The 26,035-nt window shown below is 29.3% G+C and overlaps 1 protein-coding gene across 2 annotated transcripts in view; it reads right to left on the minus strand.

Moving 5' to 3' along the window:
* Positions 1–2,812: 2,812 nt before the first annotated feature.
* LOC123301866 (NPC intracellular cholesterol transporter 1) overlaps positions 2,813–26,035 on the minus strand; it is a 35,109-nt gene continuing 11,886 nt past the window's right edge. The window contains exons 2-11 of one of the 2 annotated variants that reach the window (XM_044884804.1): positions 18,704–18,832; positions 16,932–17,166; positions 16,181–16,476; positions 15,798–15,987; positions 11,522–11,650; positions 8,346–9,015; positions 6,770–8,133; positions 5,823–6,692; positions 4,230–4,312; positions 2,813–3,508 (exon numbers count right to left, since the gene is read on the minus strand). In XM_044884804.1, coding sequence (XP_044740739.1) covers positions 3,503–3,508; positions 4,230–4,312; positions 5,823–6,692; positions 6,770–8,133; positions 8,346–9,015; positions 11,522–11,650; positions 15,798–15,987; positions 16,181–16,476; positions 16,932–17,166; positions 18,704–18,832 — 3,972 coding nt within the window. In that variant the 3' untranslated portion in view covers positions 2,813–3,502. The remainder of the gene's footprint in view (positions 3,509–4,229; positions 4,313–5,822; positions 6,693–6,769; positions 8,134–8,345; positions 9,016–11,521; positions 11,651–15,797; positions 15,988–16,180; positions 16,477–16,931; positions 17,167–18,703; positions 18,833–26,035) is intronic. The other variant, XM_044884805.1, reaches the window with a different exon arrangement.

Here is a 26,035-nt window from a genome sequence, read left to right on the forward strand (position 1 = left end):
TTAGAAAAAATTATGAAAATTTTGAACCAGATTTCAATGAATTCCACATATTTGTGATATTAAGTAAAGCTTAAATTAATAATAATAATTCCAAGATTTGATCAGTCATAAATAAAGAATAAATGAAATTTTTATGTTTGCATAAAATAGAGCAAAAAATTTACAGTTCAATTTTTATTTATACAAAGTGTCTCCATCAAATATCAAAAGGACTGAAGTCCTAATTTTTTAATGATACTTTCTTTAATTTGACCATCTCCGAATACGTTAGTTTCGGGGGACCCCCTGTAAATGAACAAGAATAAAATTTCTCCTGAATATTAAATTAAAAAAAGTAATATAAATAATAAATTCGAATTATTTATTCTAAAATCACCTTACGATAAACTTGACACATCTAAATGCACATAATCACTTCGTTTCATCCCTCTCCCCTTCAACTTCATATTGCAAGTAATATAAACTCTATTTTTTATACCCTGTGTGAAGTGCACTCTGAATAAATAGAAACAATTTATAAGAAAATCGGGGGCTTATTACAATTTTTGGAAGTGAAATTCGACCCTTTTGGTGTTCCAGGTTGTCTTTTCGACGAGTGAACTTTTTTCCTTTGAGAAGAAGAGATTTTACTTAAAAGAGTCACCCCCTAATAATATTAGATCAATAAAATACCTCTTAGGAAGATACTTATTCCGGTAACCTACAAAAGCCAAATATCTTATGACGGAGTAAGTCTATTCTTAGTGGCAAAACTTTTCAACATAAATTATCTGCAGGTTATCATTATTCTAAACAAATCCAATAACTGTAATAAGCTCCTTGTACCATTTTAACTTAACGGTTTAATATATTTAAACACTATATAACTTATTTTCCCAGTTTATAACCGATTTTTTTTCTACACAAAAATTAAAACGAATACTTTGTTTTTTGTAATAAAAATAATTATTTAAATTTATTTTTTTAAATTAATTTATACAAAATAAAAATATATAACTCTTAACAAAGAAAACTTATTACAAACAAAATTCTAGATTTTTTTGCTTGTGTTCCTTTATTATAGCAGCATGCTGGCTGGTATGCTGGTGAAAGTTCTTGAAGACTTTGGTATTCAACCAACATGTTCCTATAATAATGAAACGCAAGGTTTTCGTGGGTGGAATGATTATAATGATAATCTATAGATTCTCTAATACACACAAATATTTATTGGAATGATTTGGATTTTACTCTAATTTACAGTTATAATATTTTTGATTCAATTTGTACAGTCAAGGAAACGAAAATGATAGAGAAAACGAAGAAAAAAATGTTTTTTTTTTCTAAAATAAATGGATGGTTTACACTGAAATATTTTGTTTCAAAACTATTTCTGGATTATAAGTATATTCTGAGAATCTGAAGTAGGCTGATGTTTGAAAATACTGATAAATATTATCAAGTCATTAATTCAGGATTGCCATAATATACCGCAAGACTTCTTAAACGAATACTTGAAAATTTGAAGTATAATAAAGTCACAATAACAGTACTTGATTTAAGTACAGTTGTGATAAATAAGGCAGGTATTACGTAACCAAACTTTTATCGATTTTAAACCGTTATTACCTTTGTATAAAATAATTGCGTAAAGATCTCATGATGACGCTTGAAACTGGCTTTGAGCGTCAAATTAGATATCCATATAGCTGAAAAATATAGAGTTATATCCAGCGTCAAATTGTAAAAATGAGCAACGAAAAAGTTTATTGTTTAAAATTGTCTGCAATATTTTAAATTGTTGTATCTATTTGAAAATACTGTCAAAATCAATCCTGAGAATAAAAGCTAAACTATGTTTAGCTTTTTATGATGTGACCTTGCTAAGTTTTTCCCAGATCCCAGCACGGTCTAAGCTGAACACGTGACCTAATTTAACGCTCAAACTCAGGGTCAAGCGTCAGTATGAGAATACACTTTAACTCTTCTGCCATAAATAATGAGAGAAGATATATTTTGTTAATCTTCTAAGAAATTATAAAACATCACAAATCCATATCTTCAGTAGTTCTTGCTTTACGTTCAAATGGGCACAAAAGATGCCATGACTTTGACTGCAAAAGAAATTTGAAGTTATTTCGGCTTAAACAGAGGCAATAGCATTTTTTCTACTCTGAATTTGAAATATTAACAAAGTTTTATTTGTGAGCTTTTCATATAGTACGCAAGCTGTGTATGATTAAAATATTTTTATGATTTTTCGTACGGATATTTGACAATCCAATTTTTCCGGTTCCATAATCCAAAATTAGTGCCAGAATTACACAAATTTTTTTATAAAAAATGTATACGAAATAATAGGCGTTTGATTTTTTTTTTTTTTTTTTGCAAAGCAATTAATAATAAACACATACATAAAGCGAAATTGTTCGACATCATTTTAGACAATTTTTTTAAGGTTTATTTTATATAATTTCAATAGAAAAACTTGTCTAATCAATTTTATCATCAATTTTACATAAAAATTACAAATTTAATATATTTTTAAAAAGGCACTTTCTTATATAAAAAATTTTACTTTGCATAATATATCTGTGATTAATTATATAATTTTAATAAAAAATAGAGAATACCTCAATTTTTTTTTAGTTTTAGAATTTTTTTTTAGCACATCACTTGTTAAAGATCACTTTTAATAATCGAATCATCATTTGGAATGAATTTTGAAATTCTTAGACCAATCAAAAACATAAATTTTTTTGATATGTGTAAACGAAACAATTCATTAATTCAGAATCGAAACATTTCATTAATTCGGAATTTCTATAGCCTGTTGTCACATCGCGAGATCTTCCTAGAATACTGCACTGCGGTATTCTGCACGGGTCGAGCTAGAATTTTTAAAACATGACTGTTTGATATTGGAAAGCGTGACCGATAACGTTAGGATTGACATTCTCTCAAATCGATAGATAATAATTCTTAAAGGTCCAAGACCACGTTGAGATATAAATGTAGCTTTGTCCTATTTTATTATTGTCGCAAGAGTTCGATAAGGTAAACCTGATTATTTTTGGTTTTTTTATTTTAAGTATAGAGTAAATCAAAATTGGAAAATCCATTTCTGTTACATGGTAACTTATTATTTTCGACATTTCGGAGCAAATTTTCGGTGTCAATAACAAGTGAAAATGTGTAAAAAAGTATTTGTATTAAAAAATATTTGTCCAATAGATTATTATTATTTAATTATTAATTTCATATTCCTCTTAGGATTAATATTGTGTTCCACACCTCAACTATTTTTAATTCGTAATCAAGTTTTCTCTATTTATACTTCCGTAATGATGTCGTGATTCGAGCGTGCTCCGTTGAGATGGATCCGTGTACAACAAAGCAGTAGTTGTATTGATAGAGGCGATTGGTTCGACTGTTGTGGATGATTCGGGTCTGTGCTCACTACTATCTCGTTCTCTCCCAACGGCATCACTACCGTCTCGTCGTCGACGGAATTTGCCTTGCATCACGCCTAAATTGTAATAAATTTTGATTAAATATTTAAATAAATTTAAACATCCATTTTTCACATCAAGTTTTTAAGAAACTATCGATAAATTGAAGTTTAATGGAAATGTAAGCGTAAAATTTTTATGCTAAAAAACCATGTTTGAGAAATATATGTAGAAAATTTTTGTGATTTTTATCGATTTAAAAATCGCATAAACTTCAAAAATCGCGAAAATTCTGTCCATTTAATTACTAAGCAAATAGTTTTTAATTAATTTACTGAAATCGATTCGAGAAATCGCTCTTTGCATGAGGTTTTGGATAATATCTCGTCAACTGTGTCAATTGATCCGTTTTTTTTGTTAGGTCTATGGTATTATCACTATGGCCTTATCAAAGGCTAGAAATTGTTTCCAATTAAAAAAATATTCTTCATTATAGTTCTCAAACATGTTTTGTGTTTTGCATGGTTCCAGAAAGAAACGGTTGTATGAAAACAAAGGATGTTTCGTAATTTTTATAAAAGATAGAAAAAAGAGATATACTTTGTAACCATAACCTTTGTGTTTTAAAAAAAACGTGTATATAGTGATGAATTGCAGAGCAATAAGATTTAAAAAAATTTGATATAAAAATGCCCATTTGCCCCCATCACCTTTATTTACAATTTATAAATAAGCCAATAAAAAATCATAATTTTTGCATTTACAATAAAAAATATTGTATTCAAATCAAAGCCTTACTCGATTTAGTGAAGTTTCTTGCATATTACTTCTTCCAATTTTCCTATGATGTTCGGCTAATTTTTCTTTATTAATTGATGCACCTAGGGGAAAATTATTAATATGCTCAAAATTACTTTTCTTTAAGTTTGTTTTCTTGAAATTTTATCCACGTATTTTTATTCGTTAAAAAATTTACTAGTTGTTAGTTTTCCTAGTGAAATTAGGAACTAGTCACATTTACATATATACATATACAGGGTGCGTCATTTTTTATGTCGGTATGCAAACATTGAATAACATTGACATTTGTCAGCCGATTGAGTTCATTAGACAATTTTTTGAAATGTCAATTCAGTAAAATTTTAACCAGGAATCATTTTCTGAGGCACCGTCTGAATACACCATTGGTCGTTTGATGTCAAATTTTTTCAATTTCCAATGAACTGATTTTAATGATTAAAAAGTGCGTCGCCCAGAACCCAAAAATAACGTATCGTCACCAAATAGTCGGTCAAATGGTTGACACTGAACCGCATTTTTTAAACAAATTTTGATGACTTACGAGGCCCTATTTCACATTTTCTGGCGGCGTTTATGAGCAAAATTGCCGCATTTGGAGAACGGAGATTTTACACGAGAACTATGAATCGCCATTGAATGCCCAAAAAGTGACTATTTGGGCCAAAACGCAAAAAACGGTACATTTTTAGCTAATAGAGATGGCCCCTTGATTGATGTTGAAATCAAACACTAGATTATACTTTAAAGGACCAAGTTGAATAAAAATAGAAATTGGTTGTTTTTTTGCAAAGTTATAAAATTTTTACATATCGACATAAAAAATGGTGCAAGCTATATAGCGGCGATTATTCAATCTATACAAAGTTGGGTTTAGTTTTTGTTTAAACATTCTTCTTGGCTTCCTTTAATTTATATTTACATGAGACTAGTTCCGTAAAATAATCTAAAACGATAAATTTTAAATTTAAGATGATAATTTTGGAATTTAGAAAAGTTTTAGAGCTCAAACTATGAACTCAAAAAAAAAAATAGGTTTTTTGATTCCACCCTGCAATAACTCAAAAACTATATACATTTTAAAAGTAATTATGTTACAAAATTAAAATCGCCAAGACGCATTAAAATATGATGGAGCTGAGTAAAATGGTTTCATTCACATGATTCGAGTAGTTAACTTTTGAAACAAAATTTAATGAAACAAAAGTATAAAGACGTTGTTTCTAGGTTATGTTAGATAAGGATAGAGTGGCTGTCCGTAGATTCGGAGATCAGTATGGATGCCAACCGTTGGACTTTACCCAGTACTATTTGGTGGATTTCCTTTTCTAGGGCTGTCCACAAGACTAGGCATCCTTAGAATGGGTCTAATGATCCCAAAGTATAGTCACACGCGAATATAAACGAATTAGTATGAAATTAGGCACAGTTTAGGTACTTATTATACTTAAAAAAAAGCTCCTGAAATTCATTATTGATTACAGAAATGAAATTGCATAGGTTTTTTATGTAAACAAAATTCCCTATTTAAAGTATCATCTTACACTGAAAAAAAGAAAATGAAAATTAAAAAATTTTAAACCCTGTTCTTACCTATATAACTTAAAAGTACTGGTAAAAAGATGAGACCATGCATTGCACCAATAATAACAATGCCTAAATACATACGAAAATAGAACACTTGAAATATTTGACTATTTGCAAAACCTAATACAATAATTCCAGCAAATTTCGTTAACGTAATACCCGAAAAAATCGAACTACCCATTTTAATTAAAGATTCTTTAGCACGTTCAACACGAGTCTCTTTTACCGATACGGCAAATGAATGAACTAAATGTGAACAAAATTCCACAGCAATACCAACAGCCATCACTAAATTCACTAAGGAGACAGCATTCATTGATATATTCCAGAAGTACATTAAACCACCTAAATTCACCACAATCATTGTAATTGTAACTAACACCGTTAACGAGGAGAAAAAGTCAAAACCCATTAATAAAAATGTCACTACAAATATAGCACCTAAACTAATTCCTAAACTACTTAACGCATCTGGCCACATTGTTAAATACTGTTCGTAGAACACATAAAACACTGAGTATGGGAACACTTCAACTGTATTCGCATCAGTTAATTGTTGCATATCACTTAAATGTTTGTTGATGGTATCGGTGATATTTTTTGCAACGAATCGTGCACGACGCATTGCTTCATAATAATCGTATGATGTCTTTAATACGGTGTGATATGTCATGAAGTATGAACTGCCCACTGTTGATAAACCATTCGGATTGTTGTCTAAGATGTTTACACCATGTCCGTATGCAGCATGACCACCTTTTGGACAGGATTCATCTGGATTATCCAATAAGAAGTAGGAGACATATTTTGCAAAATCTTTTGGTACTGGACGTTGAATTTGATTTTGTTCGATTTCACAACTCATACAATCATAATCTACAAAAAAAAAAACAATTTGAAACATGAACTAAATTTTTGTTTCAGTTTTTTTAAAAATTATGAAAAACACTTACTTTCATGTGGACAAAAACTATTATTCGACGGGAAATATTTACAACATGCACTCGATTTCGACCAATCAAAATAATCATCAATCCAACTGGAACTTGGCCGTGCAATAAACGTATAATTTGGTACATGACTAGCTTGATACAACTGAACAATTAACGAATCATCGTTACAGTGTTGTCCACCACAAATTAAATTTTGATGTGTATCCATGGAATAATTCAAACCATTCTTCACAACAAAATAAACTGGTGGTCCAATACTTAAATAATCTTTTAAATATTTAAAATATTTTAAAACGAATGAATCTGCAGGCATTGATAGTTCTTGATCCAAACCAATATCGATGCTACTTAAATGCGCTGTCGAAATAACAAACCATCCCACAAAAACCACCATAACAAATGTCCGTGTATGTTTACTCAATAAAAATGGGGCGTAGACTGCTTTAAAAAACTTATATAAAATACTTTCACTCACTTCGATACTAGTATCTTTTTTACGACCTCGAATAAAACAACAGATATCGAAACGATTTGCGGTTTGTCGTATTGTATCCAAATATAATAAACTTACAAAACATGATATTTGTAACAAGAAATCGATTAACAATGCAACTGCTGCGTATAAAGCAAAAGCTCGTACTGCAGGCATGTCGGATAAACTTCCCAAAAAGAAGCAACAACATTCCGAGACACTTGTTATTAACATCGATGGACCAACTTGACCCAAAGTACGTCCAATATGTTCAGCATGTGTTTCATTTGGTTTACGAGGCTCACGTTGATGTGTTTGAACCAAGATAAATATGTTATCCACCCCAACGGCTAATACTAAGAAAGGTATGACTTCGACGATAATTAGTGTTGCTGGTACACCCAAGTATCCAAATATTCCAACGGAGCAACCAACTGATGCAAGAACGATAACAACACCACCTAAACCTAGTGTAATCTTACATTCGATAAAAGCACGATGACATTCGTTAACGTGACCCAAGGCTATCGCAATATACGCAAACATTAATAAATATGATATTAAAATCGTGTAAACATCCGATTGACTTTCACGATCCAATTCATCTTCAATTGATCGTTCTGATGTGAATGCGATATCCATAAAATCGGGTTGCTCAAACATTGTATAGTTTTTCATAAATGCAACGAATTTTTCTTCCCATATTTTTGCTGGTAATAATTTTGTTTTGTTGTGATAATTATTTACAACGAATGTTAAAATAACGGCTGTTGCTTTCTCGTATTGATTGTTGTTTAGAAGGGTATCATCTTTTTGTAAAAATCCACCAAGTGCAATAGCAGGATCGATTGGACCTCCATATGGTGCCATACAATTCCAAAGGTAATTATTTCTGTAAAAAAGGAAAATTTGGTGTTTAAATGCAGCATAGCGAAATGGCAAGGGTTTATTTAACTGAGACCAGGAGAATTCATTAGCCCTTTATAGTTTTTCTAATCAAATATTTGAGCAAAGCTACTCGATAATCGCCAAACTAGTTGATAACAAAATTTTATGACGTTAAAACTCTCAAAATCATAGTATAAAATAAAATAAAATACTTACTGTGAACATTCGATAAAATGAGTTAAATAATTGATGGCATATCCTTCTGAATCAGTATCATTTGTAAGGAATGTTTCCATATCATCCTGATAATATCCCCAAATACTTTGTACCACACATTTCGTAATATCTTTTTCTGTGGAGAATGCAGATTCCAGAGGCATAAAACATATATTTGCCAAACTTTCACCAGTTTCAACACCAATTTCCTTAATTCTTTGTTGTAATTTATAAACTTCCAATAAGAAATCCATGTTAAATGCTGGTCCAAATTGTACCGGACCAGAACTTGTATTCTGTACGAAACTTGGTAAATTCACTGCACGTATAATAACTTGTTCGGTACGATAAAATGGTTCAAAATGACTATCAAAGTATTCACGTTCAATTCGAGAGCGGGACGATGGAGATGCCCATAATTCCACTGGATCGGTGGTGACTTTTAAACGTATGATACCATGGCATAAACCACACACAACCATGAAACCAATGAACAACACTAGCCATGGATATTCTGCACATTTTGTACCAAGCTGTTGGAAGAATTGTTGTAAATTTGTTTCTGTATTTGCACCAAAACGTTCCCAAATAGATGATTCTGGTACGTCATCGATTGCAGTATCTCCAATCGCGTGAGTTGGCATTTCATGTTCATTATCGGCGATTACACCTAAAGTGGGATCATTTTCTAATAAATTTTTTATTTGGGCTAACTACACTGATTGTGTAATGTCACAGAAAGTGAGATATAAATATTAGGCTGAGAATATACATGCTCTATAAATAGCATGCTCGTGTATTGCTCTAATTATAGTGCTTGGAACAATTTTTCAGATAAAATACGTTCGATAAACGCGATTAGATATAAGAATTCGCACTGTACTATCGAAAAGCTCTCTAGGGTACTTGGTTTTTCGTATGCATTTACTAATAGCTGCTGCTAGAGGTGTTCTTACTTGGAAATTTGCAAGCTTACGTGCTAATAAACAACATATATATTCTCAGCTTTATTCAATGACTTAAAGAAAGTGTTAACTTCTTTAAAACTTTTTAGCGTCTGAACAATGTGTTAATTCATTGTACAAAATATGTTTTGTTCCGAAAAGTTAGCCATCTTTAGACGTAAATTTCGGAAGAATGACTGAAGTATTATTTCGTTAAAAACGATTATTGTTTTAATTCTCTTTTATCTCACTTTCCGTGACTCTTAGCTTTTTGTGTAACTACTTAGTCAAATTTAATACAAATTAAGGGTAAAACGAAGTAATTTAAGTGATTTTTTTTTATTTGCACAAAAATTTAGTCCCCCAAAAAGCGAAAACAAAACAAAATTTTAGTCATTATCAATATTCTGATAAAATGATAACTTTTTATTATTTTTGGAAATTTTTATTAGGGTTTATTACTTTTTTTTATTTCGCTATAATTTTTAGTTAAAATTAGAAGTGTAGTAAATGATATAGACCTGTAGACGGACAGCCTACAAAAGGCTTCTAGAAATCATGAATCAGGAATTTTTTTGCCAAAATTGGGCAAAGATTATTTTTTTGATAAAAATAACTTCAATACAGGTTTAATCGTAGTATTTGGTAATTATTTCAAATCGCCTGAAAATTTGTAAGGACTGTAGCCAGGGTCATGGCAAGACACCGGCTAGACATATATTTAAATTTCTAATTTACACTTGTCCGAATTTATGAATAGTTAATAACAAAAAATGATTTGTTTTTAGTAATGTGAGATATGATTTTTATTAAAAATAAAAATTATTATTGAAAATTAGTAAGCAACATATAATTATTGAAAGCAAATAAATATATTAATATTTTTAGTAAATTAAAAAAAAATGCAAAAACACACACAATTACTAAAACAAAAATGAACGAAAAAAGCAAAATAGAAAAATTTTCTTGGCACAATTATGATTTATTAACCAAAAAATTATTTTTAATAAAAAGTCTAGTCATTATATTACAGAGAAGTTTATTTGTTTTTCACAATGGACGCAATGAACCTTAACTAAGATCAATGTACTTTTAGAAGAACAAGTCAAGATATTGATTTTCATTTTCTTAATTCGAGTACCGTTCAATAGACACCTAAACAACATCTTATGGTAGTACCAGCACCAGGGCAAGTTTAGACTTGTGGTTGAAATTATTTGTACCTTCTTTTCCACTTTGATGATGAATTAATTTTTTTCTATTACTGACGAGTCACCCTCCTTAAAGTTGGCTTTCAGCCAAATCGAAAAATTTGTCTGAAACTATTCATCCAATCGTTAAATAAACCCAATTTTTGTAGTTTTTGGGTTAAAATGAGTTTGATCGAAATTGGAGATAAAACATTGCTCGATTTTTTGCAATTTTTATTTCGGAAACTGATAAAACTCGGTTTAAAGAGTAATTTCGACCCAAAAAATTCAAAAATCGGGTTCATTTGATGACTGGGCGAATATTGTTTATGACATCCCTCGAAATCCTACATCTTGTAGAGATTTTCGGCTGTATCTCAAGAACTAATACATAGTCGTCAAAAAAACTGAATTTTTGTGTTTTCTTTGTCATCTTTATTCCAAAAACAGAAACAATACAGAATCTCAAAATTCAGCTATCAGGATAAACATGTCTGTTCGACGAAAGCTTATTAAAAATGAAATATTATAAGTAAATCGAAAGTAAAATTCAAATATTTTGTATTAGTATGCAAAGATTTTAATTAGTATAAAACATCTCCCAAAATTATCCCAAACCCAACTTTACTCCTTAAAAAATGTACATTGATATTATTCAAGCATTTTCTCACCACTTCCAGAACGAGCAAACAAAAATTAACGTAGACGTTTTATTAACGATTCAATGAACTCTTACGTTCCTTTTGTTGGCTCAATCTGAAAACAGCTTTATACAAACCAAAAACATCTCTAGAACATACAAATAGACTTTTTACGTAATACAGTGGCGTATTCACGATAAACTTGTTACTGGTTAACGTTTTTTGAATGTAGTAAAACAATTTTCAAAAATAACAAAGACACTTCCTTCAAGTTTTCCCCAAAAAATTTAGACATCACAAAAAGAATAGACAAACGTAATCTTCCCAAACATATATATTAAAATTTAAGCAAAATTAATCGTTTGAATTAGGTATATAAAATATAATTTAAGAAAACCTACTCGAACGATTTGATTGTAAAGGACTATCCTCTTGATCAGCACCAAGCGCAAGTCTGGATGATGAATGTGGAACTGTATTTCCCGCTAATCTACGTCCAACTTGTGCTCCGCGTGTTTCTATAGTGTCCACTGTAAAACGATACAACAAAATTCCATGTCACATACGATGCGTCCCAAAAAGTTCAACCACCGTTTTTTTTTTATTTATTAATTTAAAAACTTACCATGCAAACAATTTTAATTTTAGTGTTTTTTTTTCATTTATCCTCAGTTTTGTGGATTGAAACATTTCAAAATGAAAATATATTATTAATAAAAGGAATTTTGTATTTTTTGTAATACGATTATAAATTATGGATTCTTATTTTGCGATGAAAAAATTTATTAATCTTTGATTTGATACGTGTCTACAAAAATACAATTTTAACTTGGAGAAGATTTTTCCCGTAAGGTTAGGGGGTGATTTTCCAAACAATTTTTCTCTTCAAAAAATCTTCGGTAACTATCAATGGGTGATAAATGGTAAGTAACCTGGAACTACTCAAAACGGGTCAATTTTCCGTTTTAATTAGTACGAATTACTATCGCCAGTTGGCAGGGTTCCAACTCCCAGTTATCAATACATCATTTGGATACCAGCTCTAAATTTTATTTCATTCTTATTTCAATGGATAAACCGTTTTATTACAGTTTTAAAATAAGTAATATAAAGAAGCGAAAAAATTAGACAGCTGTCAAGAATCGAACCCGAGTCTTTAGGTATCCAGTATAGTGTTTTACCATTTATGTTTTATCTATGACATGATAAGAAAAGTGGACATGTATCTTTCAAGATTCACTTTAATTAAAAAAAAAAATGTTATTAACATTTTAATGCAGTGCAGAAACATTTCAAAACTCTCCCCCCCCTTTTTTTTTGGCTATTTTACACCTCCCTTTTTTAACTTATATAATATTCTAATTCAAAGAGACGATGTTCGAAAATCTACGTACCGAATATAAAAATAATCCATCTTTCAATTCATAATATGAATTTTATTAGCGAAAATAATTACTGGAGTCGTTGCAAGGAGTATAAAGTTTGTTTGTGGCAGTCTTGTTCTTATATCACTCCCTGAATAACTCTAAGCTTTGGCTGGATTAGATAGTACAAGTAAGAAATTCAATTTTGTACAAACTTCTTTCTTAGACGGTTTTCTTTCAATGCATTTTTGTTTTTGATAGGTGGCTTTATAAATTTTTAGCAATCGACACATAAATTTTCGAAACTTTCGTCTCCTAGACTATCTTTATGTACATCTTTAAGAATCATAGATGACAATCACCGGATGTTTATGTGTAAATTGATCCCATAACCTCATTTACGAGTAATAAAAATATTTTATTATGATAATTAATTTTCAAAAATGTATGCAATTTAACAAATGGAAAAAATCTGTTCATAATTGATACTCGATTCATACTTTATACTGTAGAGTTTTTAGCAAGGGGGGCACATAAAGTACACTTGGATTCCTGATCTAGAACCTCTTGAATATTTTATCTTGGCCCACCTCTCTAAAAACGCAACAGCTTTTTTTATACCATCACCAATAAAGGTTATTTTTATTTAAGGAAGATTTCTACTTTGTAGATGTTTTTTTTTAATCAATTGTTTCAGAAGAAGGATCAGATAAGACTCTAATACTGGGGTAAACCGTGAAAAATGATGAAAGTTTAATAAGTACACTATTGCGGAATCGAAATTCTTGAATATCCCGAAACGAATCTCAATTTCGCCAATTTATGAAATCCTTACTCTGGTTATAACCTGTCACCTCTTTCCTCTTTTACAAATGCAAATCAACGCAGACGTTTATCGCAATAGTGAAAATTTCGCTTTATATACAGTAAAAAATAAGCAAACAAGCATTGTGAGATGTTATTTAAACAGAATGAAGCTTGCGTAAATCTTACTAAAAGTGCTCGTACGTAGAGAATTTCTTTATGCGACTCCGAGAAAAGAACCAAAGTAGAAATCTCCTGTTTTTCAAAATTCATCCCAAAACAAACCAATATTTTGAATTTTTACAAATATTAATTTTATTTTTAAAACTAAGTTCTCCATTTTTTTATTGCTAACCTTGATTTTTTTATCATTTTAGCATATTATAAGGCAGTACAATCACTGGACCTAAGGAGGATAGGCATTCAGCTCAAATATATACAGCAAAATTGTTTTTTTGAAGAAATTTCAAAGTTTTTCTTGACAAAAAGTAAACTTTAAATTATTTTGACACAAAAAGGGTTGCTAGAGTCTATATTTTTCAAAAGATTTAAAATGAATTTTGAAACTTTAAAGTGTGACGTGACTCCGGTGATTGTATTACCTTAATTAAAATGCTTTTTACTTTGATAATTATCATTTAAAAATAAAATTAATTACTTTTTTAATAAAAACTACTTAAATTCAACACCATTTTTGAAAAGTTAATGCACACAATTTTATAATAATTCATGCATAAATTTTATTTGAAAATCTTAATAAATCTAAAAACAAAAACCTACTCCATCTTAATTTGTGTTGTTAATTATATATTCAAGTGATTCTTATTCTCAAGTGATTTATTAAAAAATTTTGTGAATTATGAAAAAATTATTTTCTTTTGTGTATATAGCTATAAATAATGCAGACATTTTCACTATTCACGTGATTATATCGTATCACGAATATTTTTTAAAGAGTCGTTTACCCTTCTTATTGTGTTTTATTACGTAATATATTTATAACATACGTTAAATATCAACCTAATAATTTATGTATAAAATAATTAAAATTTTATATTATTCGGATAATTGAACAAATTTTTATAATTGAATAATATATATTAATTTCAATCGAATTTTTCAATTTGTAACGTGAACAAACTTAAAAAATCAAAAAACCCGACTGCGTTAAATAAAAAAACAAGTTCAGTAGTTTACTTAGCGACTTTAACAGTCGGGACTCATTATTGAGAAGATTTGAGTCGGTTCGGTTTTCTCATGCGTTTGGTCACTAGAGTGCCGTAAAGGAACAAACAAATACACATACATAAATAGACTGATAACCATATTCACTCCTTTGCGTTACGCAGTCGGGTAAAAAAGAAGGTAGTTTTCAGTATAAAGATAATGAATTTCGTTTCAAATAATGAAGGCCCATCGATATTGACATATCGTTTGTAACAGCTGCCCATTGCCAATTTTCGGGCTCCATGAAAAAGGATGCACGCTTTTTTTACAAGAAATTTTGAGAAAATTGTACATCGGGATTAATAAACTAATGCAAGGAGTTCGAGACTGATACAGATTGTGTATCTTCTCTTAAAAAAAATTATAATAAAATCTTTAAATTATTTAAATAATAGACGGATAACCAGGTCAAAATATTTGCATAATGCCTGACAAGTGTACTCTTGACATTAAAGAAATTTTGATAAATTTAACATAAAATATTTTTAAAAACCTTCTGACATGAACACATTTTAACTTCCGTTTACAACTATAAATACGGAAAACAAATATTTAATAAAATGACACTGAAAATTTATTATTTCCATAAAGGTTTGTTTACCTCCCCGTAGTAAATATTGTACCAAAAAATATTAAAATAAATAAATATAAAAGAATTAAAAATATTAAAGAATTTAATTAAGTCATGCATACAATTAAAAAATTAATTTTTTATATAGAAAGAAAATAAATTGTAGCAAACATTTAGGAGAAATAGTTTTCTAATGACTTGGAAAATATTAAGAATTTAAATTTGATTTTTAATGTTCTAATTCTAATTTAAGGGTACATACTTTTTGAAATTTCGAAATAATTTCGTGATGACTTAACCCTAAACTATTTAAATAAATATATTTTTGAATTCTTTTCCCAAAATTCGTAGAATTTAATTTAAAATTTTTGAAAATTAAATCAATATTCTTTAAACAAAGCCCCAAAGGATTTTAAATACAGGTTGTTCCAAAAATACCACAATGAAGAAGGGCAGGTTAATATTACTTTGGAGTTTTTGAATCCAATACATCGAATTCCAAAGTAGCAAAGGAACTTTCTTCTTAGAATTCCGTTCTCTAACCTGAAAAGTTATGACTGTTCTCCTGTTGCGATAGTTTTGAAACACACCATATAAATATTTAAAAGTGATTTTCTTAAATTCCCCCATTAACAAACTTCACTCGCATTATTTTCCCAAATTCTTAGAAATTAATTCACAATTATAAAAATAAAATGGTATAAAACTTACCAACTGAGCCTTGTTTACAACAATACGAACACGAAAGAAAAACGACGACAAAAATGGCGTATAACAATGTCAGCAAAAATGAATAACCATTAAAATTGAGTATTACAAATGGTTCTGGATCTGGAGGATATTCTGGTGGTTTTGGACAACTGTATTCACAATCCACACAACTGCAAGCTGAACTGTTTTCCTGAAAAATAACAAAATGAATAAGATCGTACATTTTTAACCTCCGAACTAAATAACAGTACCTATAAATGTACTGTTATAATAATATCACTTAGAATGGTTCAAGTTTTGCGTTTTTTTACTTAGAATGTATGTTTGTACGTATTTTCAAAATTTGCGTCAAAAATAGAGTTATAATAATGAAATATACTTACATCGATTGCCAAATTACATGGTGTTATTTTTGGATCAAGTGGTACAAAATCTTCTACTGGTGAGCTTGTATTTACATAAGTGATTTGAAATGGTACAAAAGGATTATCGGCACTTGCACTACCCATAAATTTAAACCATCTGGCTGGTGTACAACCAACAGCTCCGTATGGTGGACACATCAGATCTAATGCCCGTTGTCCAGTACTTGGGACGGATACTTGTTTGCATGAATCATAGGCACCATTTAAATATTCGTTTGTAATAAATATTTCCACAGCAAGAATATATTCTCCACCTAAATAACAAAATTCGATTAAGACTCTAGACCGAAAAGTCGTTGAAGATGTTTTGTAATTATCTAACTTTATATTCGAAAATCGTTCTTCATACGGGACTTATCGAACGATATATAAGAAAATATGCCTCCAATTATTAAATAAACTCGGATTTTATATTTTTTGGGTCAAAATAAACTTATAGTACAGTCATTAGGTTTAAAAAAAGAGTTTACCATACAAGTTTTCCGAGATTTTTGAAAATGATACGAGGTGACAAAGTGGAAATTCGAAAAGCACCTCAAAATATTTAAATCACCCATTTTTAAAAACTCTCGGAAAGCTTTCCAAGTAAAACTACCAGATGACTATATTATTATGTAATGAGTTTTATCGAGATTGAAGGCAGCAAATTTTTATCGGTTTTTGCAATTTTCTTAAGGAGTACATATTGAATTAAAATTGATTTACATACCTGTTGCATTCTTTTGTGTTTCCGTAACACTCATAAATCGTGATTGATCCGTGCCACATGTAAAGTCACATAAATGATTTGCCAAATTTCTCATACACGAGGGACATCGGCCCAACAAATTTTCAGCGAGTTTAATCGATGTATCAAAATAAGTAAGTTGATTTGCATCACAGCATGTTTTAATACCCTCTCCATCATCTTTAATTAGATGTGGACACCATTTAGCTAATAAGGCCTGGAATAAAAAATAAAAATTAGAAAATTTCTAGCGTTTGTTGGAATTATAGTACTTAATAATTTAATCCCTAATCCATACGGATAGGATTCAAAGCTCATGCAAGCTGTTCATTTTCAATATTCATGGTAATCTGGAAGTGGTTATCTGAGGAACGAAATACAAGTACGCTAATAATAACCCGGATCAGATCATTCTGTCGCCAGATGATTCGAATTGAAGGGCAGTTGACGAGCCGTTTAAGTAACTAACAGATGTTGATACTGCCCGGTTTTCCCGGATTTCTTGTATTTGAAGTCTAGTACAAGTGGGATAGTTCTCAGCTGTATTTTCCCCAGATTTTCCGTAAATTCCTCCCATAAATAAGTTTGTGGTTTAATGTCGTGGAAGTCTTGGTGAAAGCATAAGAAGAACAAGTTACACCACATTATTCCATAGTTGGTTAAAAATATAATGGCCTGATATAAATACGCTGTTATGATGTCATAAGTAAGTCTTATATCTATCTTAATCATAAGTATTCTTAATTAAATATTGTAATCCAATCTTATATAAAAAAAAATATTATCAGCATATTTTGCGTCATACCGGATTGCATGAATCAGAGAAATTCTAAAATTGTTTACTGTTTATTTATTTTCAAACAACTAATAGATAATAAATTTATGTTCGCGGTTTTTCCTAAGTTTTTGGATATTGATTTTTATTTTTATTCCTCGAACCAAAAAAAGGGGTGTTATAAGTTTGACCGCTATGTGTGTGTATGTGTCTGTCTGTCTGCGGCATCATAGTGCCTAAACGGATGAACCGATTTTGATTTTTTTGTATCGTTTGAAAGGTAATTTAATGAAGAGTGTTCTTAGCTATGTTTTAAGTGCGGGCTTAGGATTCCGTATCCAGAACAACTAAAAAATAGGCCATGATCCTCAAAATCGGTTCATTTTGGAAGAGGCTTTAAGGAAAAAGATAAATTAATGGAGAATGTTATCATCTAAAGTACGAGTTTAGGATTCCGTACCCGAAATTTGTCGGAGTCCTTTAAGTCCCCAAAAAGGGGAAACTCGTTAAAAGATCAACACTATGTTTTTCTCAGTCTAATTTTCGTTGTCTATGAAATCTAAGCTCAAACCATTATGATTTCTTATCTGGAAACTATTCGGAAATAACTACTTCTAACTTTATCGTTCAGGTGTTTTAGAATATTTTTGATTATCTAATTTCACATTCAAAAAAACTATTATCGGTATCTGATAAACTATCAGTTTTTTAATAATTATTGATTTTAAGCCATAATTTTCTTGAAAATTCTTGTTTATAAAATAATTTATTAATATTTATTAATCAAGGTTTATTATTTCATATTTCTAGAAAAATCACTCACAGAGAAAAAATAATAATTTTTACATTCTCTACATAATCAGAAAGTTTTTATTGACCTACTTTTTATATCTACGATTATATATTATCCAAAAATATATCATAAATTGATAAATTTTCAATTCTAATATTTAAAACATTCTAGGAAAATTCAACATACCTGAGCATTAGTATCATTTAAGGGTTTTGGAGGCCCATTGTAAACACAATTCTGCATTCGGCCCATATTATCTTTGTTACATTGTCCATACCACACACATTCATACGTATTATTGTCAGCTGCTTGTATCTGGAAAAAGGAAAATAAAAAATTTAATTAATTTTAAATTAAAAATCTGAAAAATAATTAGAGCAATAATTATTTTATATTTCTTAAAAGAATCTCATTTGTATATTTCTAACTCGAGCAACTCTTTCTCTCGTTAATATTATTGAATCGAGTAAGCATAAAAAATAAAATAGGTTTTCCTGGAAGACCCGGGGAGTCAAAATGTATGATACTTTCAGAAGTACCGCGATTAACTTTTTTTCTGTTTAAGATAGAATAAATTTTGAAACGAAAGTCCGGTTTGACATCTTTATTCCTACACTTTACCTTTTAAAATCCCAGGTTATTTTAGAGGCCAGACCATCTTTGAAAAAACAAAGTAAGCAAAAACTTACTTTGCTTTTTCAGAGAGCTTTAAAGCAAACAGTAATTTAACTGGTTCGATCTAATGTACTAATAGGCTCGAAAACACACTTTGAAGTTATCAAGGTTAGCCTCTCTAAAATAATCCAAATAAAAGGGTCAGATTAACCAAGAAGCAGAGTAGGTAATTGCCTTAGAGCTACGCGGAGAAAGGTTAAAAGGGAAGAAGATTATTTTAAGAAACTATTAATTAACTATAATGTCGATTATGTTATAAGTCACGTTTTAAATTTAATCGGCGACTCCAAAATATTTTTTATAGTTAAAATAAATTAATTTGCATGTCAAGAATTAATTATTAAGTAAATTAATTATTAGCTTAAAAAAATCAGTATAAATAATACAATTATGTGAGATGGAAATTTTATTAATGGAAAACAGCATAGTTTTAATTGCAAATTAAAATTACTTCTACGTGAGTTTTACTCAAATTCTTTATAAAAAAATCGATATAATAAAAGAATGCATAAAATAATTTTATTATAAATATGTTAAAAGACGAATCAGTCTTACTTACAGACAGTTTTAGCTTCTTTTTTTCTAAATTGCAAGAAATGATAAAAGAATCGATTAAAGGAAAAACCTTTTTTAAAAAAAGTTCCATACAAAAGTTGTTACGTTTAAACTTTTATTCTATCTCTAACGGTTTACAAGATGGGTTCTATTGACCCATGATCTTGATCTATGTTGCTCATTTATGAACTTAGCCTCAGTTTTTACGTCCTGAGGACGTAAAGCGTGTGTTTCAGCTTGATTTCTCTTTTCGTTTTTGAGTTGTCATGTTCACTGGCAGTTTATGAACACATGTACCAAAATTTTGTTCGTAGCATCAATATTTTTAAGCGTTACAAACTTGGAACTAAAATTAGTATACCTTGATATATTTCATATATACATGGTATAAGTGTGTTCATTTTCAAAAATGCCTTTTCAAACGTATCACAAGGTAGGGAATGCCATTTGAAATTTCAAAGTAGGGATGACTGAGGACGAAGGGATGAAACAGAAGAATTTCTAAGTAACATTTTTGAACTTCCCCCTCAAAATATAAATCGACGTGTTTTCTTTTGAAATAAACATCCTGTATATTAACACATATGAGAAAAAAAGTCCCGCTGCAGTTGTTTTTTTTTGGACGTGTTTTTATAAAGTTATAAAATCTTTAAATTATAATAAAATTTTCCATAACATAAACAAGATGTTATGTTATTAAAATATATTATGAATTAAAAAAATTAAAATATTCATCTAAACATATTAAATTATAAAATGAATATCCTTTAATATCACGCTCTTCATATTATAATAATAAAAAGTCATGATATGGAAATCATCTTCATCATAATTATCATTAAGAATATTATCGTCTACGTGCGTTGTTGACTATTAACTATCATCAAAATCACTTATAGAGACATCGATTATAACGATTACAATGGAATCTAGATAAACGACAGTTCAAAGCATCGCAATCTCTTTTTCGTTTTGGATGTTTTTATACCATGTATATATGAGATATACATAGTATATTAAGTTTAGTCCCAAGTTTGTAACGCTTAAAAATAATGATGCTAAGAAAAAAATTTTGTCATAGGTGTTCACTAAATCACCTAATTAGTTCATTTCCGGTTGTCCGTCCGTCCGTCTGTGGACACGATAACTCAAAAACGAAAAAAGATATCGAGCTGAAATTTTTACAACGTACTCAGGACGTAAAAAGTGAGGTCAAGTTCGTAAATGAGCATCATAGGTCAATTGGGTCTGTAAACCGTTAGAGATAGAACAAAAGTTTAAATGTAAAAAATGTTCCTTATCAAAAATTACACAACTTTTGTTTGAAACATTTTTTCGTAAACATCACTGTTTACTCGTGAGGGCGCCAATTAGGCGGAAATTTTATAATATGTACTATACTTGATTATCAGTTATGTATGTGTTACATGTTTGTATGTGTAATGTGATAAAGAAATCAACACTGACTATGCATGGATTTCAACAATTAACTCAGTCAATTGTTTGTTTTCACTTCTTTCTAATAATTTATTTTAGTATCTTTAATCATCCCTTACGATGTAAGTTCAAATTTCGCTTAAGTATCTTAAAATCTGACCCGTCACGCTGAATGAAAATACATTGGTGTCTTCATCTTAAATGCGACACACTGTTTATAATAAAACAATAAAATTCAAGATGGTAATCATTATAAAATATTCTTTATCAATTATATCATAAATTTTAAATTAACAGATTTAATGACCCGATTCGATATTTACAATAAATTTAATAATGCATAAAGTATCTGGAAAAAAAATAAAAGTAATTTGTTAATCTAATATTGACCTGTATATATACAACTAGCTTTTGCCCACGGCTTCGTTCAAAATAAATCTGTTACAATGCAATTTTTAATAACTCAGTAGGAGAGATTTATTTAAAAATAAAATATACTTAAATATATTTTAAATATTCAAAAATGACCCGATTCAAAATAGATTTTATTTTAATAAAACATAAGTTTCTGGAAAAAAGTAAAATCAAATTTGCTTAACAAATTTTTCTGACCTGCATATTAAGTTATTCAGATTTAAAAAAAAAAAATCTGTCTAGGAATCAAATTTGAATTTTATGAAAAATAAAAATTTGGAATATTAAAATAATATACAGAGTGTCCCAGTAGTGACGGGCCCCCTTGTTGAATTACGTAGAAAATAAAATTCTAAGACGATATTTGTTAAAAAATATTAATTCCGATAAAACCTTATAAAAAAATTGTTTAATTTCCACTTCGAAACAGAGTGTTATCTAGAAAGGTTACTACGCTTTGGAATAAAATAGGAAATAAACTTTTACATTGTTTTAAAATAATATTTAAAAAAAACCCCGTATCAATTTGAGAAATCTACAAAAGTTTCGAGGTTAACCACTTTTGTTCATATTAAAAATTCATGTTGGAATAATTTGGCATAACATTGACATTGTATTTATTACAACTATATCAAAATTGATTTTTGCAAAATTTAAAGAAATATAAATATATAAAGAATACTTGAATTTTGTACCGGATGGTAATGAATCATTCTAAGATAATTCAAAAATCAAATAATTTTATTTTGAAAGAAAATTTATTTTAATTATCAAGTGATTCTATTTATTTTATCAAAATATTTAAACTTTTCATTTATAATAACTATTTTTAACAAGACTTTCAAGTGAAGACGACCATTTCAACCATCCGATTGATATTCGCACCGTGCGTGAGTTTTATTGGAGGCGTTTCCATGGTAACGATACACTACTTTAATTATAGAATTGTATGGATGCATATATAATTTTATGGATTGCATTTATGATTTACATTGAAAATTTAATATTATTATCTCACAAATTTAAATAAATAATTATGATAATTTACATTTGAAAAATAATATTTGTGCAATTTAATTTCTTATTTTCACAATTTTTAATCCATTAAGTTTAATTAATTAGTGTTTTTCAATAATTTTAATTTGACATTTTCTATAACATTAACATGTAAAGAATTGCAAATTAGTCATAACAGCCACCTTTATCGCCAAAATTTTTCACTGGAAGCGTTGGCATCGATTTTTTTTGTCCCTACCAAGACTACGCACACAACGAATATCACAATTTGTGAAGATTTAACAAAAACTTATCTATTTCTTTTGAAAATATTTCTACTTTATTAATAAAACATCCATTATTGCATGTACTTTTATTTATCCTTGTGAAAAACCATAAATTTATTTCCATAAAGTATTTAATTAAAACTTATAATAATTTTTTTTTAATATTTTGTGTCTAACGTTAGCAATGTGGCGACAAAAAAACTAAAGGAAATGACATTTTTTAACAAAGAGAGATAATGAAATACAGACGACTTTATGCATTTGTCTTTGATTATCAGTTTCGTTGTATTTCTCAAGGACAATATTTAAACTACGTTGTGATATTGAAATGATGACATTCTTCCAGCTTTAGAGAGTTAAGTTTTTTGTACATTTTTTCGTCAGACAGCTTAGATTTATAATTACTATACCTTGTCTGGTCGTCTAGGTATCCTTAACACTTTTGACCTTCTAAATAAACACAGAGTGATACAGGTTACAACAGCAAGATGTTATCAAATGCTAGCTAGATAACATTAAAATAATGACAAGTTTCTTTATTGATTCATTTTCGGGAAAGTAGCTGTTTCTAGATACAGGGCATTGTAATTTTGGGAGAAAAGGGATACTTTTATGAATATTTCCAAAAGGTCTGATTTGAAATTTTGGAAATTTGACAGTATGAGCTAAGGATTCTTTATGATTTTAGGCTTATTGTGTGATAAATAATGAACCAGCGGTAGAGATTTCGATGTGCCATCACCCATTTTGAGAAAAGAAGCTCTGGCACCATTGGCTATAGGAGATCGGACTAAATTTTTTGTATCACTTCTGGTGAAGAATTCTCACTGAACGTGCCGGAAAGTGAAGCTGCTTTTAAAAAATCTTTACTAGCATGCAAGAGGAAGAGGAAGACACCCACTAGTGACGTCATACGAGGGTATCGCCATAGAGATTACATATAAAACTTTGTGTTGTTAAAAAGAGATGGACAACCTCTGAATGCAATCTTTGATTGCTTATAACTTCTTTGTTTTTAAAACAATTTTAATTTCAGTTTCAAATTTTGTCATGGTATCAAGTCTAGTTTTACATTTTTATGGGTAATATATCCAATTCGACATCACGATTATTTCCTATTGCAAATACAATAACATTATGTAATTCTCCATACTTGAGGCTTTGTGTGCTAAAATTTTCCAATTTTTCTAAGCAGTTGGTTTATGAAATATTTGCAATACTATCCTTTTTTCTAAAATTTAAACATTCTGTATCTAGAAAAGGATACTTTCTGGGCCGGGAATTGTCATTAATTTAACATTATCTAATTTGATAAAATCTTGCCAATATAAATTAGTATCAATGGGAGCAGCCTGTTTTTTTTTTTTTTTTTTGCTACTTAATTGCGGAATCCGAAATTTATGCATTGGCGAAACTCACTGAGTCCATTTTATTGAAAAATCAAATTTATTGGTATTTCCAGAGAAGGTATTTCCAAAAATTTACTAAGAAGAAATTACCAAGGTTCGAAATTATCAACTGTTTTTTTTCCTGTTAAAAATAATTTATTAAAAATGTGAATTTATTAAACCTTGCAAAAAAAGGGAAAGATGATTTGAATTTACTAAGAATTTTGTTATTTTTAAATAAATTAATTTAAAAATAAATAATTTTTTACATAAGTTAATGATATAAAATCTACGTTTAAATTATTGCAAATGTATTCTCTCAGTAACACCTGCTTATTCATAAACAGTTTTTTTTTTGTAAAAAATAAAAATGGAATCGGTTTCAAATAAATACATTTCAAACTACAATATTAATTCAAATTAAATATTTCTGTCAATAGTTTTCTTATGTCCCTTTTTTCAAAAAAAATTCCAAGAGGAATAACTTTTCAATTCGTGAAAACTACACTGAAGTACAATTAAAAACACTTTGTCATGCGACAATATTCAATTACATTGAGCTAAGAGCATCCTCCTTTTTTGGAAGTCGATTATAACGTTTTTTTAAACCACAATAATTAATCTCACGGTTAATCATGAAATTTATTTTAAATTTGAATCTTGAAGGTTAAAACTATTAACACAAAGTTCAAAATATTCTGACAAGGTTTGTACGGAATGCATTATAAATGAATACGAATTGAAATGCGAACAAAAAATTTCCTAATTGGTTAACTACAAAGCGAGCTATTAACCATAAACGATTAAAATATGGTCCACCCTGTACATTATTTATAATACATAATTATACCATGTATATATGAAATATACATAGTATATTAAGTTAAGTCCCAAGTTTGTAACGCTTAAAAATAATGATGCTAGGAAAATTTTGTCGTAGGTGTTCACTAAATCACCTAATTAGTCCATTTCCGGTCGTCCGTTCGTCTGTGGACACGATAACTCAAAAACGAAAAAAGATATCGAGCTGATTTTTACAGCGTACTCAGGACGTAAAAAGTGAGGTCAAGTTCGTAAATGAGCATCATAGGTCATTGGGTCTTGGGTCCGTAGGACCCATCTTGTAAACTTTTAGAGATAGAACAAAAGTTTAAATGTAAAAAATGTTCCTCATCAAAAATAAAACAACTTTTGTTTGAAACATTTTTTCGTAAACATCACTGTTTACCCGTGAGGGCGCCAATTAGGCGGAAATTTTATAATATGTACTATACTTGATTATCAGTTATGTATGTGTCACATGTTTGTATATGTTATGTGATAAAGAAATCAACACTGACTATACATGGTATTTCAACAATTAACTCAGTCAATTGTTTGTTTTCACTTGTTCGAAATTATTTGGTTTCAAATCACCTATAAACAAATATCTATTTATAGATATAAGTAACTAATGAATACAATTATCAATAGAAAATTTAACACTCGGATGTTCAGTAAGATGTTACCACTATTCGGCAGAAAAATTGTATTCTTATTTTTCGTCAACATTCATGAATTTATAACAAAATAAGATAAAATAATTTCACTCACAAGTCTAAACTTGCCTTGGCGCTCATACTACCTTAAAAAAACTATAGAAGTAATAACATAGAACCGTAATGTGGCCATCAAAACGATTAATCGTTATAGAGAGAGACCTAAAAAAAGTATGCGATATTCCCGCTTTGTCAGGCTGCATGACAAAGCGGGAAGATGGTCCCTTT

The sequence above is a fragment of the Chrysoperla carnea genome, chromosome 5, assembly GCF_905475395.1.
Source record: "Chrysoperla carnea chromosome 5, inChrCarn1.1, whole genome shotgun sequence".
Taxonomy (NCBI): domain Eukaryota; kingdom Metazoa; phylum Arthropoda; class Insecta; order Neuroptera; family Chrysopidae; genus Chrysoperla; species Chrysoperla carnea.